This window comes from Eptatretus burgeri, chromosome 13 (genome assembly GCF_056783735.1).
Source record: "Eptatretus burgeri isolate ZD-2024b chromosome 13, Ebu_testis_v1, whole genome shotgun sequence".
In the NCBI taxonomy this organism is placed as follows: domain Eukaryota; kingdom Metazoa; phylum Chordata; class Myxini; order Myxiniformes; family Myxinidae; genus Eptatretus; species Eptatretus burgeri.
The window spans coordinates 79208160-79229570 of record NC_140973.1 but is presented as its reverse complement, the minus strand read 5'-3'; the positions used below and the strand labels follow the sequence as shown (position 1 = coordinate 79229570).

General features: G+C 42.6%; 1 protein-coding gene across 1 annotated transcript in view; it reads right to left on the bottom strand.

Moving 5' to 3' along the window:
* Positions 1–21411, bottom strand: part of SKAP2 (src kinase associated phosphoprotein 2) — a 252492-nt gene that overhangs the window by 213058 nt on the left and 18023 nt on the right. Inside the window, exon 3 of the mRNA XM_085853307.1 lies at positions 20346–20465. Within this exon, the coding sequence (XP_085709433.1) occupies positions 20346–20355 (10 nt within the window). The 5' untranslated portion in view covers positions 20356–20465. The remainder of the gene's footprint in view (positions 1–20345; positions 20466–21411) is intronic.

The following is a 21411-nucleotide window of genomic DNA, read 5'->3' as shown; positions in this document are numbered from 1 at the left end:
AAAGTCTTATATAATAAATTTGTTCCATATCAAATCAGAAGTATAGGCTTATTAGTGTTACAAACACACTGAACACAAGACGGGTCTGGAACAATGTGGACACAACACATTTATGGCACAAAACATAAACTGCTTTCGTAACCTTCCGAAAGTGAGAGGAGCAATCCTACGATAAGAGATGCCAATAAGTCTGAAGGTATTCATCTTCACCAGCACCAGTGAAGTAAGGTGAACATGTAAAGCTTTAGCCCAAAGTTCATGATAACTCATCCTCCATGGCACATGAGGTGAATGACTTGTACATCATTATAATCTTTCTCCATTTCCTGACATGAATATACATCATGACACTCTCCAAAAGAGGAATAAGATATCACAATGTTCTGCCTGTAACATAATCTCCAAACTTTCTTTGAGCAAGAATTACCGGAACATCATGCCAATGGCATCCTACATGTGCTTCCAAAGTCCTTTCTCAGCTGTTATGACAGATGAAGGACTGAAGAACTTTGTGCTCCAGAGGCGAATCAAGGATTGTGTGATGGGTGCGGTTGTAATATGGGAAGGGGAGGGGGAAGGGGTGGAGAGAGAGAGAGAGAGAGAGAGAGAGAGAGAGAGAGAGAGAGAGAGAGAGAGAGAGAGAGAGAGAGAGAGAGACACACACAGACAGACAGAGACAGAGACAGAGAGAGAGAGAGACAGAGAGAGAGAGACAGAGACACACACTAACTTATCCAAAAAAGTATTAAAAATCTCCAGTCAACACTGTCCCAGCATCAGATGATTGAACATTCATGGTCAAAATCCCAAGAGAGAAACATTAAAATAATGAAAATACTTCAGGAAGGTAAACACCCCTCTGGTCTCTCTTGGATCTGCTTATTTACCTGCTTATTTACTTATTGACCTTATTTTGATTTTCATTCAATTACCCTTGCTTCTTAACCCTGATGCTCATGATATTTAAACACCTAGTCAAATGTCTAGGTTTAGGGCTAATTGTTGCTACCTCAGTTATTGCTGGTTTGCAAGGTGAAGTTAAGGAAGGCAAAGCGTGTTGTGTTAATTAATGGCGCTCCTCTGATTGGCATGGCTTAGGCTTGGTTAAAAGGCCATCCCTGTCAATGCCGAAGCACCTCTGTTGGAAAAGAAGAGTTGCCGTCAATTAATCTATTAATTTAAAGATCAACATTTAGTGCTGTGGAAGCATTTTTGGAGGGTAGCTTTGCTAATTATTCCAGCTATTTCCATCACCTCAACACACCCGAGTCAATTTCCTAGCGCAGATCTTTCAGGAAAAGATGGTGTTTGATGAAATTCACTGAAATAAGTTTGAACACACCATAGGAAATATCCAAACACATCTCAAGTATATCTGGAAGTTCACTAACAGATTAGTCTTCAGTGAGAGTCAGGATCTTTTGAAAGGTAAAAATGATAATAAATTTAACATATTGACATAATGTACAGGAAAATATACATTGGATGATAAATGACCTTTAAAATTAGTTATGATTAATTGGAAATCATTTTCTAAATAATGAAGTAATCTGCATCAAATTGTATGTTTTACTTCCTTATTTAGTGTTACGTTTGATAAAGAGAACCCTGCAGGAAAAGTTAATCACCACCAGCCACAACCTTTCTTGTTAAGACAATCCCATAACCGACCACAAAAGTAAGAGGCAGATTGGAATTCTTCATAGTCCGATAGTTGAAATCCTCATGGCCTACAATGCATTTGAGGGAGCAATATTGTAAAAACCCGAAATGGGGATATTGCTCTCCAATGTGGACAGGCGATCCCACATTCTGCATCTCACTCCTGGATGCACAGAAGATAAGTAAAGCAAGCTCTGTGAATCATTTGAATCGATTATCAAGATTGACACACAGGACCTTGACTGCCCTATCACCAAAGACAAGTTGGTAGCCTTTCAGTCTACTCGGGTCTTGCACTTCTTCTCAACTGTGGTCTTGCACTCCTCCCCACCCCTACATACGAGGCCAAGTCATCCAGGAAATCCCTCCTTGTCAAACTTCCAAAGTCAAGGCCACATTCCCATCTGTATCCCTTCAGGATTTTTTTCTCCCACCTGTGGAATTGTTTAACGCTGTCCAATCATGCTCTTCCCTTCAGTGCTTAAAGGTTGCAGATCATGACCTTCTCGTGTCATCTCCCATTCCTACCCATGGATCATTTACTCTGACTAACTTGTCTGGAAGCAAATCTTGAGAAGGGGGCTGGGGAAAGGGGTAGGGATAACGATTTGTTACAAGCAGACAAGTACAGCCCTTTTGGGAGATACTTCCTGAGCAAGAAAAACCATGTTGCCACCCTGGGAACTGGTCAGCAGCTTTTTCATGCATGAAAATGTAAGGGTACCCTGATATCTCCAAAACGGCATTTTGCATGAAATGTCATACCATGCATCATCCTGTAAGTATTACAACAACCATGTTGTTGAATAAAATTAGATAGTCTATGCATTGAAAATACTTTCTGACATATTTTAATGTCTCGTCCAAAGGTTTGAAACAAAATTATGCTCAAAAGATATTTAAAATAATTTGGATACTGGGCGATGCAAAACATCAAAGACAAATGCTGAAAAGTAACGAGAACAGCACTCAGTAGAACACGTAGAACAAAAATACCATTGGTAACTGAACACGCTACAATTATGGCTCACTGCTATTATAGCCCGTATACCCGCATCATCCATACACCCGATTATGTCACAAACATTGCCATTATCCGTAGATGTATTGATTGATATTAAGATATTTAACGACCACTTTTGTGCACATTAAGACTAAATTGCATCAATGAAGGTGGATATAAAAAAAATTCAAACTGTATATTCCCTGTGGCTAGTCAATAATATAATATATATTTACTAGTGATACCCGTGCACATACACGGGATAGCAGTACAACATAGCTGGTAGCAGACGACAGACCGTACATGGGGAATGACAAAAATACGCATTGTGCAAAATGCAAGTGGTACTATGGAACGCCAAGACTTCCCAAACATTGTCGGCATGTCCGTGAAGTGCCACAGCAATTTCATAGGGATCGTGTGACGGCGAGCCAAGTTTTTAGTGTGCAAGCTTGGTATTATATATATATATATATATATATATATATATATATATATATATATATATATATATATATATATATATATATATATTGTTACGAATTCTGGCCCGCCCGGCGTGCGAGCGGCCGCGTACCTCTAATGGCAGCCGCGTCGCCACCAGACAGATATTCAGTCGTGACCCTCCTTGGAACTACCGCCAGGAGATAGTCACGGGTGGGAGTTTAACCTCACCACGATCGTGCCAATTGCCCACATGCGCAGGATAGGGTTGCTCGCCAAATTTGACCTACCTAAGTACCTGCGTGAGTAGTCGACCGGGCGATCGTACCTCGCCGCAGGTCGGCCTAGGACACGAATCGCTTAAGTGGTCCGTTCCGTGCTCCAGTGATAACCGAGCGGTGTTATCGCCGACCTCGACGGATGTGATTCTGTTTACCGGGCGTTCAAAACCCATTACTCATTCCACGATACATGATGGCACTTTCACAAGGGAAATGGACGCAACAAATGGGATACGTTTCACACAAGGACATTTATTCATACAGCACACGTATTCATAAGCAAGGCAGTCATGCAATATACAAGCAAGAAATAAAAAACAAAAACAATACAACCGACTATAAGCAAGGATCAATTTATATGCACAGTTACTTACATAGTTTCTACTTGGCAGGACACGGCGCCACAGCATGCATACAAAAACAACAAAATGGCCACCCCCAAAGACGAGGGTGGCAAACAGGGTCCGCGGACCTTTATGGCACGGGACCTGGAGGACCGAACGGGTCCCGTGAGACCGAAGGATCTTACCCGCGACCTCGTGGCGCGACGGTGGGCAGATCGCGACGTCGACTCCCCACGGCCTTGCGTAGCCGCGACTGAACTGGGGCCCCTGGCGTGGTCAGCGAGCTCTCTCCGGCGTTGCTGCTGGTGCTTCCACGACCCACGACTAAACAAGCAAAAGACTGAAGGGCAGAAGGGGCTTCAGGACCAGAGAGAGAGAGAAGCCCAAAACGAAGAGTCCAAATGAAGAGGTCCAAACGAAGGGAGGGAGAAGAGAAGCCCAAGGGGTGACTAGCGCCACGAGACCAAGAACGAACGAGCCAGCATGAACCAAGAAGAGACCCCCGAGCCTCGTGTCTGTTCGCCTTTTGTAAAGCGGGGCTCCCCCCTTTGCCCTGCCCCGTTTCTGGCTCCACCTCCCTTCTGGAAGCTTCCCAAAAAGGGGCGTGGCCTCTCGCTCCCCGTCTCAGCGCCGTGCGGGGGACGATGAAAGTCAGTTTTGGCTCGGGGCCAGGGAATTATTCCCCCAAAATCAGACCCCTCCTTTACATGACCTTTGACCCCCGCTCGGATCGCACCTCCCCCACACCAAACGCGGGGAAGAACAGGCGGGAGAATCAGGCGGGAAAAAAAACCCCACAGGCTTCACAAGAGCTTTTTGTTCTGCCATTCGGAAGCGGTTGTTGAGAGCGACGTTGGTGGTGGTTCGGTTGTGGTTGATGGTTGAGGCGATCGTGGTTGTTGTGATGGTGGTGTGGTTGGCATTGTGGTTAAGGTGGTTGTTGTAATGGTGGTTGAGACGTGGTTGGTTCAAAATAACGACAGAAAAGAAAAACGGCTATCTCAAAGAGTCGCAGCCCGGTGAACATGAAGAATCCCCTTCAAACAACGGTGGGGACCGAGCTGCACATAAACTTAGCGTCATAACTGATCTAAGGATCCTTTATGGTGTATTGCGAATTTACACAGCCGTAACAATATATATATATATATATATATATATATATATATATATATATATATATATATATATATATATATATATATATATATATATATATATATATATATATATATATTCTATGAAGACCCTTGTTTTCACCACCTATCACCACCTAAAAAAGAAGAAGAAGAATTGCGACGTCAATCGTGACGTCATAGCACCGTGTCCTGTCACTGGTTTGGTAAATAAATGGCCATAACTTGGGAACCACTTGTCCGATTAATATTGTTACGGCTGTGGAAATTCGCAGAACACCATATAGGTCCTTAGTTCAGTTATGCCGATAAGTCCGTGTTCAGTTAGATTTCCCCACCGTTGTTTCATGGGTTTTATCCGTGTGGACAGGGCTGTGATCTTCGAGTTAGCCGTTTTTCTTTACTATCGTTATTTTGAACCAACCACAACGCCAATCACCTTCTCCACGCCACCCACCAACCACAACGTCAACCACCAACCACCCTCTCCACACCACCTTCATAACAACATCTCCTCACCATCTCCCAAACCGCATCTCCCCCAATAGACCAACCCGAATAACATCGCCTCACCTTCAACTCCGCAAACGCCGCCATCTTTGCGCCAGCCCCGCGAGTTCCCAGCGAACAGCATCGCTGCAGGCACACGCGGGGGTTTACTCTCCACGCAAGTCTGGTGATCTCGCGCACGTCCGCTCTGTGGAAGCTTCGCCACGGAATTCTGATCAAAAGATCGAAAGGGGCAGGGACTGTGGGGGTCGAAGGTCGAAGAGCGGAGGTCAGATCTCGTCTCGTGAGCCCTATAAAAGGCCGAGCGGTTCGCAGTCGTGAGTCGGTGGAGTCAGTCGGTGAAGTCTGGAGTCTGGAGAACACAGTCGGGGGAGAAGTCCAGTAGAGCGGAGGACACACGAGCTGAGAGCGTGGCCAAACCTGCTGTGCCGCGCAGACCTGCGCGTTCGTGTGGAGAGAGCCGGAGAGAGCTCGCCAGCCAGCGCCAAATGGTCTGTGGTGATCGGGCTTTGGGACAGTCCGAGCATCGCTGAGGAACGGACGGGTTCTTACAAAGAGCATCAACTTTGGAAGAGCATCAAGACCCGTTCGTTCCTCTCAACGCGTCGCCGGCTGAGGCCCGAATCACCCGGCCGCTTTGCAAGGCCTGGGCTCAACCGCAGCTACGCTAGCTGCCGTAGGGATGGGATGTCCCGGGTTGCCCCATCGAGGAACCACGAGGGTGGAGGTAACCTGCAACGGTCTCGCGAAGCCTCTGCGATCTACACGGCTCCACGTTATAAAGGACTACGGGACCAGTCTGACCCCCTTGTCTTTGAGGGGGTCCTTTCCTTGCTTTTATTTGTGTGAATGTTGTGGCGCCATGTCCGCAAGTAGAACTGTTGTTAAGTGCTTGTGAATAATAAATAATAGACGGTTGTAGTGCTTTGTCTTGCTCGAGTCTTTTCCCTTCCCACCAATTCCATTACTTTTCTGTATACGTGCATGTTGGTGTTTTGCATACGTGTGTGAATAAATGTGCGTGTTTAAATGCGAACCCGTTCGTTGAGTCCTCTTTCCCCATTGAACCGCCGTATTGCATTTCGGAATGGTTGCGGGCTTTTTACTAGACGATAAAAGAATTGGGTCCAGCGAGGTCTCACGATAATACCCCGCTCGGTTATCGCAGAACGGAACGAGCCGCTTAAGCGGTTCGTGTCCAAGCAGACTTCGCTGAGGTAGGATCTCTCGGTAGTCTGCCCACGCGAATACTTGGGTATATCGATAATTCGGCGATTGACCCTGTCGCGCGCGGGTAGAGTGTTGACTAGGCAGTGGTGTGCGCTTGGAGCACACCAGTGACTGGTTTCCGGCGTTGTTCCGGAAAGTCGCGACTGAATTGTTCGTTCGGTGGGCGAGACAGCCGCCATTGGCTAAAGCGGTCGTTCGCACGCCAGTGGGCGCAAATTCGTAATATATGTGTATATATATGTATATATATATATATATATATATATATATATATATATGTATATGTATATATATATATATATATGTATATGTATATATATATATGTATATGTATATATATATATATATATATATATATATATATATGTATATGTATATATATATATATATATATATATATATATATATATATATACATATATATATATATATATATATATATATATATATATATATATATATACATATACATATATATATATATATATATATATATATATATATATATATATATATATATATATATATATATATATATATATGTATATAAATATGTATGTATATATGTATATATGTATATATATATATATATATATATATATATATATATATATGTATGTGTATATATATATATATATATATATATATATATATATATATATATATATATATATATATATATATATATATATATATATATATATATATATATATATATATATATATATATATATATATATATATATATATATATATATATATATATATATATATATATATATATATATATATATATATATATATATATATATATATATATATATATATATATACAGTGGGGAGAAGAAGTATTTGATACACTGCCGATTTTGCAGGTTTTCCCACTTACAAAGCATGTAGCGGTCTGTAATTTTTTTATCATAGGTACACTTCAACTGTGAAAGACGGAATCTAGAACAAAAATCCTGAAAATCACATTGTATGATTTTTAAATAATTAATTTGCATTTTATTGCATGAAATAAGTATTTGATCACCTCCCAACCAGTAAGAATTCCGGCTCTCACAGACCTGTTAGTTTTGTCTTTAAGAAGCCCTCCCATTCTCCACTCATTACCTGTATTAACTGCACCTGTTTGAACTCGTTATCTGCATAAAAGACAGCTGTCCACACTCAATCAATCAGACTCCAACCTCTCCACAATGGGCAAGACCAGAGAGCTGTCTAAGGACATCAGGGACAAAATTGTAGACTTGCACAAGGCTGGGATGGGCTTCAGGACAATAGGCAAGCAGCTGGGTGAGAAGGCAACAACTGTTGGCGCAATTATTAGAAAATCGAAGAAGTTCAAGATAACAGTCAATCTCCCTCGGTCTGGGGCTCCATGCAAGATCTCACCTCGTGGAACCTCAATGATCATGAGAAAGGTGAGGGATCAGCCCAGAACTACACGGCAGGACCTGGTCAATGACCTGAAGAGAGCTGGGACGACAGTATCAAAGAAAACCATAAGTAACACACTACGCCGTCATGGGTTAAAATCCTGCAGCGTACGCAAGGTCCCTCTGCTCAAGCCAGCGCATGTCCAGGCCCGTCTGAAGTTTGCCAATGACCATCTGGATGATCCAGAGGAGGAATGGGAGAAGGTCATGTGGTCTGATGAGACCAAAATAGAGCTTTTTGGTTGAAACTCCACTTGCCGTATTTGGAGGAAGAAGAAGGATGAGTACAACCCTGAGAACACCATCCCAACCATAAAGCATGGAGGTGGAAACATCATTCTTTGGGGATGCTTTTCTGCAAAGGGGACAGGACAACTGCACCGTATTGAGGGGAGGATGGATGGGGCCATGTATCGCGAGATCTTGGCCAACAACCTCCTTCCCTCAACAAGAGCATTGAAGATGGGGCGTGGCTGGGTCTCCCAGCATGACAACAACCCGAAACATACAGCCAGGGCAACCAAGGAGTGGCTCCGAAAGAAGCATCTCAAGGTCCTGGAGTGGCCTAGCCAGTTTCCAGACCTGAATCCAATAGAAAATCTTTGGAGGGAGCTGAAACTCTGTGTTGCCCAGCGACAGCCCCGAAACCTGAAGGATCTGGAGAAGATCTGTATGGAGGAGTGGGCCAAAATCCCTGCTGCAGTCTGTGCAAACCTGGTTAAGAACTACAGGAAACGTCTGATCTCTGTAATTGCAAACAAAGGTTTCTGTACCAAATATTAAGTTCTGTTTTTCTGATGTATCAAATACTTATTTCATGCAATAAAATGCAAATTCATTTTTTTAAGATCATACAATGAGATTTTTGTTTTAGATTCAGTCTTTTACAGTTGAAGTGTACCTATGATAAAAATTACAGACCTTTACGTGCTTTGTAAGTGGGAAAACCTGAAAAATTGGCAGTGTATCAAATACTTGTTCTCCCCAGTGTGTGTGTGTGTGTGTGTGTGTGTGTGTGTGTGTGTGTGTGTGTGTGTGTGTGTGTGTGTGTGTGTGTGTGTGTGTGTGTGTGTGTGTGTGTGTGTGTGTGTGTGTGTGTGTATATATATATATATATATATATATATATATATATATATATATATATAGTTTTGCCTCGATTTGTGGAGATTTTTTTTTAATGCTTTTTTTTTTCAATCCAATATGGCTGCCAGATCACATGACTGATGACATCATAAATTCAATTCTTCACTCATATCAGGTTGTCGATCAGATATATGAAGTTTCAGATAAAGATTTTGATTCAACCAATTATGGCTGGAATACCACTTCACCGATGATGTCATCGTTATCACCCTATATGCCCCATTATCACCCTATATACCATATGTTGATGATGTTTGCCACATTGCAATTTTTTTCGTTGAGCAGTTTTGGATAAGATGTCCAAACGTTTTTCCTTCAATCCAATATAGCTGCCACACCATGTGACTTATAACATCAGAGTTATCAATGAAACATTGTCCATGGGGAATCCTTCCCACATATGTTTAAAGTTTTGCATAGATCAGACAAGCGGTTGCAGAGAAAAAGAAATGTAAAGTGAAAATATATTGAAGTGGACACACACACACACACACACACACACACACACACACACACACACACACACACACACACACACACACACACACACACACACACACACACACACACACACACACACACACACACACACACACACACACGCACACAAACATGAAGATGGCGGTGAGAGGCAGACAACATTCTTTGCTGTCTCCCTCTCACATGGGCGGAAGGGATCGAGGGCTGCGTCAAATACATCAGTTTTGACAGCAGTGAAGAACAAGCCGAAAACGGCAGCTTGGAGGGAACAAGCTGTGCACATGTCTCCCGATATCACGCCATTCGACATGCATTTGTGATGCAGCCTGGTCCTGAGACTTGCAGTTTGGTGGGACTTGTTGACCCCATGCTGCTGGGACAGAAAGTTTGAGCTTTTGCTCACTCCCTCTTGCAAAGTTCCACCTGTTGAGGCCAAGAGAGACCGAGGTTTGGGGCATCGTGGCATTGAGGACTGTGCTGAATACGACTTCAATATGAGTGAGAACCGAGCCGGGGACGGCAGTTTTTATGGGATGAAGGGCCGTGCACGTGGCACCAAGAGTTGAGCCGATTGACATGCGTATGGGTCTGGTGCCCTCGCCTTGCTGAGCAGCTTGCTGGGTTTTGTCGATTCTGTCCTGTCAAGGAAGGGTGAGACCAGGGAAGGATAGGACCGAGAGGGAAGATGGGTTTTGTCGATTCTGTCCTGTCAAGGAAGGGTGAGACCAGGGAAGGATACGACTGAGAGGGAAGAGACCGAGTTCGGGCATATCCCGGAGGGCACAAGGGATGTCACCGCTTTGGGGATGGATGTAGGGTGAGGTGCAACACGGATAAGGATAATGCTTGGTCCATAAATTGTGGTTCCTTGCTGGGGTGAAGATGGATGCTTCAGAAATGGGGAAGGCTACGTTCAGTCTTAGAGACTTGTGAGTGGAGATGAAGACCAGTGGCGGCGGCACGTACTCGCGCACGCACGCACGCACGCACGCACGCACGCACGCACGCACACACACACACACACACACACACACACACACACACACACACACACACACACACAGTTCCGTTATGGTAATACAGTTAATATACATACATACCCATAAAATACATAAAAACGACAAACACAAAGATTTACCTTCGGAGTTCTTTGAAAGAGGAATTCAAGTGTGAAATTTGCAAAATTCAATTGAAAGACATATGAAGGCCCAGAACACAAAATGTCGATCTCTACTCTCTGCCTTCACAGCTAGATCACGGCAAACACGTGGTTGGATGGACCTTATTGTTTTATATATATATATATATATATATATATATATATATATATATATATATATATATATATATATATATATATATATATATATGTCGAAGTGAGGAGTGGATTATATGAGGAGATCGCACAAAAGGTTAAACAAAACGATATCCTGTAAAAACATAAAATTACACATTTTTAGTGGATGAGACACCTCTCGAGGCACCTGCGGCACGACACCGCAGGGCCCAACACAGACGGAAACGTACGTCTGTCCAATCGATGTTCCATTGAAAGCACGGGTACTTTTAGCGAAATGAACAACCAAGCAGCTTCGAGAGCCGTTAATTATCTTCCAAAGTGGTGTTTTAATTAACCCAAACACACAATTTTCACTCTTTCACTTCCTTGGAGTTTTCTTAGTTTGCATGCAAAGTTTCAGGCTGCTCGGCTTTACGATTTTGGAGTTATGGAGGAGACGCACACACAAACATGGTAACGGTGGTGGATACTTTGAGACCGGGTATATCTCTGTTCCACCTTCTGAAACCCGCATATGGATTTACCAACCAACAACAACAACACACACACACACACTCACACCCACACACACACCCACACACACACACACACACACACACACACACACACACACACACACACACACACACACACACACACACTAGTAGCTTCACAACCCCTTCAGGGCGAGACTAAAACCAGAGTTCTACATAGTTGTTACCGAGTCATTATACTTTTAAAGTTTAATGTTTTTTTTCACTGTGATTTCTTGAACCGGATGTTAATATCTTTTTGCTGCTTGTGGAACCAACTTCCACGTCCTCTTCAATCTCGTTCTTCCCTCTCGGTCTTCAAGACTGCTGTTCACCACCATCTCAAATCATCCCCAATCCAAAACCATGATCTTTTCTACATCCGTTAAACTACCCCACCAATCCCAAAATTTTGCTTCTGTATCCATCTTGTCCACCCCTTGCATTCTCCGACACCCCTCATCGTTACCTGCATGCCTTGTTTGTCCATCTCCATCTACTTTCTCCCTCAGTCCTGCTGTTGCCATTTTCCCATTCTCTTGCTGTTCCCTTTGTTGTGTTGTGTCCTGATCCATTTCGTGTTCTAGCTCTTCCACAAGCCTCGACTATAGGATTGCACAAGGACCACTTTATAGGAAGTCACTTTTGGCAAATCATAAAATACCGTTCCTTAATAAAATTAAATCTGATAAATATGTCTCATAGTATTGTGTATTTTGAAGATTATTTTTGTATTTATTTTTTACTCATTGTTTCTTCCCTTGCAGGAAGACATTCATAATGCTAGATTTACATTGTAACATTTGTTAACCCATTTCAGTTTTCTATGAATGATCAACTAATTAAAATATTTTAAAAATATAATTAAACAAACGTTATTAACAATGATTTTGTACCACATGGACAACGTATCTTACTCCATAAAGTGTTCCACGCAGGTTTAATTGTTATCCGCAGTTGCATGGTGATGACGTTACTGAATATACTTTATCAAATAGAATACTGTTTATAACGACAAATTGTTTAGAAGAATTTCTCTTTGCAAATGCTACATATGTGGAGTCCTGTTTGGATAAAACGGTTATGATGACACATTGTAAAATTCATGGTTAACAGATTGGGGTTCCATCTCATACTCTACGAATCACTATCTTGGACATTGTTGAAGGAATTTCTGCACCAGTCATTACATCTGCAGCCCCCTGTGCACCTGAGCCTGCTTCCTTGGTACATACATTGCCCTGTTCATTGAACATCCACATGCTGTAAATTCCACATACTCAGCTGACAGGCCTTCTTGAGTCATGAGAAGGGGCATCAACTTGTTTTGTTCCAAATTCCAACCCCTTGTTGTTGAATAGGAGATGTCTGGATTTGCCACATTTGAGTTCCTCCATTCTAAAGCCTGAAAGTGCTGATGGATGTGCTGATGTGGTGCATCCTGTGTTGGAGGCAAATTTTCGAGCTTCCCTTTGCATTTTCTGAAAATGGGAACATCTAAGTGAGTGAACATTCTTTGTGTCCCCTGTGGGGTTACGCAGTTTGCACACACATTTCTCTGTTCTAGTACCCAAGCTCAAGGTTTTGTGCTACCTATAGCTGGGACAGGAGATGTGGAACATCACAAAATATCTCCCAAGATGGTTTCTTTGGTATTCCTACCAACTGGCGTGTGCTGTTGAATCCTATAAAAACATGGGAGCCCTGAATGCAATCTCTGACTTCATCAAGACACCACAACTTGTGGACAGCAATGTAACGCTAAGTTGTTTTTTTTTTGTCTCAGCTTTTATCCCGAGTACCCTCCAAGTCTTCAAGACAGCTGTTCACCACCATCTCAGATCTTCCCCCAATCAAAACCATGATCTTTACTTCCCCCATTAAACCACACCCCCCTTCCAATTTCCAGTTTTTCCTTCCTGAGAGTTTGCTTCTGCATCCTTCTTGTGCAACTCCACATTCCCCCCTCATCCTTACTCACATCCCTTGTTTGTCAGTCTCCTTCCATTTTCTTCCTAGGTCCTGCTCTTGGTACTTCCCCCTTCTATTTCTGTGGTTCCTTTTGTGCTGTTACATCCTCATCCATTCTGTTTTATAGCTTTTCTACAAGCCTTGATTAAAAAAAAAACAAAATAAATAAATAAATAAACAAGGATAGAAAGCAAGCAAAAAGAAAATGACATCAGTATCACTGTTTGTAATAATGATTCGCTCATACACATTTGACTTGGCTTCAGGCTTGCAGAACCATACTGTCCAAAAATGCAAGAACACAGTATGGCCAATTTCGTGATTTTGAGATGCTGTTTTGTTTGTTCAATGCCAACCTCCATCCATCCATTGGGACCATACCCTGTGCAGAGCATTGGCGCTGCCGAAGCAGTCTCCTTGGCTATTGGGCACAATCCTGGATGGGTTACCACTCCGACACAGGATATGGCAACCTCATTCAGAGTTATTGTGCAAATGGGTCCACCCCAGGCAAAAATAACACTCCTTTCCTGTAGTAATTCTCTGCAGACTATTGTCGTATATTAGAGTACAACTCTCATACACTATAGTTCTCACTGTAGCACTACTGTAGTATATTAGAGTACAACTCTCATACACTATAGTTCTCACTGTAGCATTTTTGCCCGAGACATATCAATGGAACTACGCTTCTCTGAGAGCTATGGAGAGATTAAAAAAAATAAAAAATAAAAAATAAAAACATACCGTAGGTGCAATTTCATGTAAAAGCTGAAATGCGACAAAAATGGATATCCTGTGTTCTTCCATTTTTGGGCAGCACGTGCGTACCTGCCTCCTCTTGTGTACAGCAAAGATAAGATGGTCCACATTGCTACCCGTAGATGAGGTAAGCTGCACCACAATTTCCACCACTGATAACCAATTCCTTGTGGCCAATAGAAGGTGCATGTGTTTCTTTTAGCTTAAGGAATGTCTGAAGTTTCATAAAACCTTGTTGCCATCTTGTAGCAAAAAGTGACCCTGCTCCCACCAACCCACATGTCACATTTCTGGGAAGTGCCTCCAGGCTGGGAAGTGTTATTCTGTGTCCGAGCTCCTCCATGAGCTGAGACAAGAGTGAGAATTGCTTTGCAATGCATGTTCCCTACTACTCCCAATGAATGTTCGAAAGATAAAAAAAAAAAATTGCTTGCGCTTAACGCACGCTCAAGCCGATGCCAAAAACAAAATGAAGAAGAAACTCTCTCTACCACCATGTTTCATCAGTTTCTAGGGTTTGCCTACTTCATATTAAAATAGTCTAATGTACACAGCTTTTGGGCAGATATAATACATCATCTTATATATTATTTCCGAGTTAGTGGTTTCATGTCGCGCTATCTTCGACTTTGTTCTGCGCTCGAGTAACGTGATATTCGGCTTACATTATCTCAAAGACCATATGAGGTGCATGGTACAAAAAAAGTAAATAAAATGGTTCTGAAACAGTGAAATCGTATTCCACTTACTGCATTAAAGTAAAATTACTACTGATACTCTGCATCAGTTGCTTTCTCAAACACACCACCCCAACATGTCACGCAGAGCGCGGGTTATGCTAGTGATTTTAAAGGTCAGGTCAGGTATGGGAGCATGCACCGGAGCAGTGCATCGCTGCATCCACTTTCCACCGGAACTCCAGGGGCCTCCGTCTGGCCATCCTCCAGGCAGATGACTGGCCCATCCCGACCTTGAGATGCCGATCAACCTGCTGGAACCACGAGGCATGTGGTCGGCCTGTTGGCTCATCCACTCTTGAGGCTCCCTTGCTGAGAGAATCTGGTGAGCAGGATCAACGTCAGGAAACTGAGCTACATGTCCATGCAGCCACAGCCGACACTCATGGACTATACAGGAGAAAATCTCAACTGAGTCTCTCTCAGAAACCGCTTGTTGGACACAAAGTCTGACCAGCAATAGCCAACGATTCTCCAAAGAGACCTGGTTCCGAAGGAATCGAGTCGCTGCCTCAGATCCTTGGTCAGAGTCCAAGTCTCACATCCGTAGAGCAAGACTGGAAGCACCAAGGTCCTGAAGATTCGGACTTTCATCCTCCTGCACAGGTACCGACAGCGCCACACCCCATGATTCCCCAGTCCCAACCCAGATATCTATTGACTTCTGGTTCACAGCTAGCGGAAAAATGAATCTCACTGCCACTGCAAGTGAATCTCTCATTGCCTCAACATCCTCACCACAAACAGGTACAGACAATAAAGTAGCATCCAAGATGTCATTGAAAGACTGGATCCTAGTTTTGACCCAGGAAACCCATAATCCCAGCAGCCCCAACCTCCTCATTCAGCACCTCGAGGGCTCTCAAAGGGATATCCAGAGTCTGAGCAAAGATGACTGCATCATCTGCAAAATCAAGGTCAAAAATGTTGACACTCCCAAACAATGCACCGCAGCTTGATCTCTCCAACATCCTCCCCAGAATCCAGTCCATACAACCGCTGAAAAATGGGGGGTGTGGGGGGGGGCAATACACACCCGATGAACTCCAATAACAACTGTAACCAATTCAGAGATGGAACCACCACATCTCACAGCACTCTCAGTGCTACAGTGAAGTTCAGACATCAGATTGATCAGTTTTGGTGGCACTGAACAAAGACAGAGAATACTCCGGACGGATTCCTGATTCACTGAATCGAACGCTTTGCAGAGATCAACATAGACTGCAAGCAGCCCCTGCCGAAACTCTCGTCTGCATTCGACGAGACCCGAAGAGCAAGGATATGGTCAATTGTTGACCTCTTTGGTGTAAAGCCTGACTGGCCCTGCGACTATGGTCAATGGTATCTAGTGTCCCTTGACAGACAAAATTGTTCTTCACCATACGGTGAGTTCCAAGACATACACCGGCAACATCAAGGATGCTAGTCTTTGTAATGTACTCAATGGACAGGGACGAAGGCTCTGAAGTGGGAACAACAAGTATATTCGGGCACGGGCATAACACAGCACAGCACAGCATCAGAACATGGGTGGGTCACATGACTGCTTAACCATGCCCCAATGCACCCATGTATGCATGCATTATCATAAACTACTGATACATCTCAGTCTCGAAGGCAGTCCACAAATCTTCAGGATTTCCCAAAACACCCAGACCCCCACCCAAATCCCCACTTAGCCTGTTCGCAAACTCCTCAGCTACCCTCTCGTCCTTGAGCTCGCCAACATCCAGCCGAGGCTGGGATGGTCCCGTTCTCCCGGATTTAAGCTGCAACTTCAGAGTTGCTACAACAAGCCTGTAGTCAGTATTGAGGAACTGAGCACTCTGGTCGACCCTGCAGTTCTGGATCATCCTCTAGCAACGATCAGCGAGCACTTGATCAATCTCCTTTGCCACATCACCAGTGTTGGAATCACCACATCACCACCTCCTTCAAATTCGCTGCTTTCCTTCCTGAAAGTCCCTGTAGCATCCATCTTGTTTACCCTGTGTACCCTGCCCCATTCCCTCTCTGTGCCACAGATCTCATGTCTCTGTTCTCCAGTTTTTTTCCTTCCCTTTTCCACCAGTCTCCTGCCCCCTTGTTGTACCTTCTGTGTGTTAGCTCTCATACGAGCCTCGACATTGTATTAAAAAAAAACAAAAGAAAAAATCTCGAACTTGTTGTGTGACATCATTACAAAGTCATGCACCAAGTTTCAGTTGAATATGTTGAAGCGTATGGGGAAAAAGTCTAAAAAAACAAAACACAGGTGGGACAGACAAACTGAGAGCAAACATATAGTCCTCTCTGGTGAAACCCATAGGGGACTAATAATAATAATATTAATAATAATAATAATAATAATAATAATAATAATAATAATAATAATAATAGACTAAACACTCTCCCATTCATTTTTTTCAATCTCTCAGTCGATGTTTGTATGCATGTCTATTGTCTGCCTTATCCATAACTCTGTCCTGTGTCATTTGATGAAACTTAACCTATTACTCATAAACACAACGGCAGCATCGAACGTGTCACGAGGACGCTGGTGGTAGTCGGGACAGACAACAGTGATCATGATAGCATTGTCTAAGACTCTAAGGTATTGTTCCATATGTGGTTGCTCAGATCCGACTGCTCTTACCGAATCCGAGTTCAGCCATCTGATTATAATACGAGTTCCCTTTCAAGGAACTTCAATGCATGAGTCGGCCATTTGGGCTATCAAGCCTCTGCAATGGTTGCCAAACTATGGTTGTCGTGATCTTTCATTTTTAAATGCCGAGCACCAAGCAAGAAAGCACCAGGTACCATTTTAAAAGTCTTTGGTATGACTCAGCCGGGTTGGGTTCTTACCACCGACCACCCAGACTAAGAGCGAATGCTCGAACCATTATGCTCCAGAGTGCGAATCTGGTTGCATCATCATTCCTGGGTGAGCCTGTGCCAGTAATGCAGTGCTCCTCTTCATGAGGGCAGGAATTTGGGATTTGGTATATAGGGTGCCGATACACAACAGTTCTTTACATCCTCCAGCGAATGCGAATGCTCGCAGTCGGAGCAGCTGGTTTAATGTCCCCTGCGAAGGACGACACTCATAGTCGTTGAACGCCTGGCTGTGAAAATCAGACACCTTCGTTGCGTACAGGATGCAGCACCTGCATCGTGTTCTGGGCAACATCACATCATCTCCGAAAGGTCAGACCCTAATAAGATGTCGGTTGGCAGGGTTTGAAGGCGGTATCGATTGCGGAGCATTCTAATTGGAAGGTTACAGCAGTCCCGTGGGTGAGAGGGACCTGGTAGGACGTCAAGCACAGAGAGAGTGAAACACAAATGAGTGCGCGTCTCCCCGGCTTTCTTTATACTTACTGACAACACGTTTCATTGTTACAATTTATTAACAAATATGGTTGTTGTTCTGTTACCCGATGCGCTCTTCGCGAAAACTAAGTCTGTTGTCCATCGATCTTCCCGATGTTCTCTGGACGTTCCAAAGATTTGGTGTTGTTGGTAAGAGTATGAGACGTGAAACTTCCATGGGATGAGCGAGAGGGTTTCATGCACGAGAGTGACATTGGATTTTGTTAAAACTACAACTTCACTTAAACAGCAAAAATATGAGGAGACACCTATTTATTGTGTACACACGGGGAAGGGTGGGAGGAAGGGGTAGGGTCAACTGAAAAAAAAGAGAGATAGAGAGAGAGATATAGATATAGATATAGATATAGATATAGATATAGATATAGATATAGATATAGATATAGATATAGATATAGATATAGATATAGATATAGATATAGAGATAGAGATAGAGATAGAGATAGAGATAGAGATAGAGATAGAGATAGAGATAGAGATAGAGATAGAGATAGAGATAGAGATAGAGATAGAGATAGAGATAGAGATAGAGATAGAGATAGAGATAGAGATAGAGATAGAGATAGAGATAGAGATAGAGATAGAGATAGAGATAGAGATAGAGATAGAGATAGAGATAGAGATAGAGATAGAGATAGAGATAGAGATAGAGATAGAGATAGAGATAGAGATAGAGATAGAGATAGAGATAGAGATAGAGATAGAGATAGAGATAGAGATAGAGATAGAGATAGAGATAGAGATAGAGATAGAGATAGAGATAGAGATAGAGATAGAGATAGAGATAGAGATAGAGATAGAGATAGAGATAGAGATAGAGATAGAGATAGAGATAGAGATAGAGATAGAGATAGAGATAGAGATAGAGATAGAGATAGAGATAGATAGATAGATAGATAGATAGATAGATAGAGATAGATAGAGATAGATAGAGATAGATAGAGATAGATAGAGATAGATAGAGATAGATAGAGATAGATAGAGATAGATAGAGATAGATAGAGATAGATAGAGATAGATAGAGATAGATAGAGATAGATAGAGATAGATAGAGATAGATAGAGATAGATAGAGATAGATAGAGATAGATAGAGATAGATAGAGATAGATAGAGATAGATAGAGATAGATAGAGATAGATAGAGATAGATAGAGATAGATAGAGATAGATAGAGATAGATAGAGATAGATAGAGATAGATAGAGATAGATAGAGATAGATAGAGATAGATAGAGATAGATAGAGATAGATAGAGATAGATAGAGATAGATAGAGATAGATAGAGATAGATAGAGATAGATAGAGATAGATAGAGATAGATAGAGATAGATAGAGATAGATAGAGATAGATAGAGATAGATAGAGATAGATAGAGATAGATAGAGATAGATAGAGATAGATAGAGATAGATAGAGATAGATAGAGATAGATAGAGATAGATAGAGATAGATAGAGATAGATAGAGATAGATAGAGATAGATAGAGATAGATAGAGATAGATAGAGATAGATAGAGATAGATAGAGAGAGAGGGAGAGAGAGAGAGAGAGAGAGAGAGAGAGAGAGAGAGAGAGAGAGAGAGAGAGAGAGAGGATGTCAGGGTAGTGTGTAAGTAAGTGGCCTCTCAAAGAAGAAAATTAATTAAATAAAACAGCTTTGTCAGTTTACATGATGACATTATTGTAAAACGTATTGAGAAAAGTTTACAGTTTTCCTCTTGTAGTTATTGACATCAACATGTCGTCAACGTTCAACATCATCGGAGTTGTGCAACGCTTTTTAAAGTTACAGGTAGCTGTGATATTGACCATTTTGTTTGCTCGTCCAAGATGATTGAACCGTTCCCCAGACAAGATGAGACGTATTCCATCGGAGATGTGAAATGGATCCGTAAGGAGGTCTCTGGTCCACAAATGCAAAGTCACAATTTGATTACACGAGGGTGTCAGAAGAAATGAGTTTGAAGGTGCGGATAAAGGTTTACATGAGAGACCACTTGGTGCACACACCTGCTTTCATGATGCAACCTCAACAAACGAGTAGCTTTGATAACAAGCACCACCGCCCATTGATCCTGGAGAGGGGTCTGCACGAGCATTGCCAAGGACCAGCCGCCACAGTGGGAAAATCTGGAAGTGGAAATATCAGGCAACAGGAGGCAGCACACAGAAAGATCGTGCTTTAAATACATCCACAATGGGAAGAAAAAAACAATTGGACTTTGAGGTTCCGCGTGATATCCCTGGCCTTGAGGTTTATCGTGGCCAAGATGACAAGGAGGAACACAGGTCTTTGGTTGTTTTGTTTTTCTTCAACGTATGAGGCTCATCGAAGGCCTTGTGCATACGTCACGTGAGAACACAGACATTATTTTGGAGGCATCAGCAAAATTTTACAGGGATTATAAGCATATTGGAAGACAATGGACAAAGCAACCAGAATATAAGATTTGAACCTGTGATCCCTGGTATCATTTGCTCAGATGGGAACACCAAACAGGACAACAGACTGTTTGTGTGTTGGTGTCGAGCTCAGCCCTATGGACCTACATGCAAGTGCATGCCCACACCGGAGGAGAGGGGGGCTGGAGGAGTGGACGAAGGGTGCTGAAGAGAAACTTGACCCTTCGGAAAGTTTTGAAACCAACATTATTTTAGTTGAACAGACCCTATTTGATAATGCATTCTATACTTAAAAAAAATATTTAAACTCTCATTGTTTGAAGTTTTAAGGTGTATATTGCACACGCCATTTTGTAAATCTTTCGCCAGAATGCCACCCTCCCACGCAATGAAACCCATTCACATTTGCTCTCATGATCTGAGGCAGCGGCAAGTACATGCCTGACAGGTGTGTCCGTGAACGGTAGACAACTCAATTTAGTTTGGGGTTTGACAGGACATGAACAGCATCCTTGACAACCTGGAAATCAAAACAAGATTTTACAAAAAGAGTTGTGATTTCACGTATTGTCGAGGAGAGACAAATGAATAGCTGGAGGTGAACGCGACAAAGGTGTGTTGGATATAGGTGAGTGACAATCCATCAACACACCTGCCAGCACATGCATGAAAC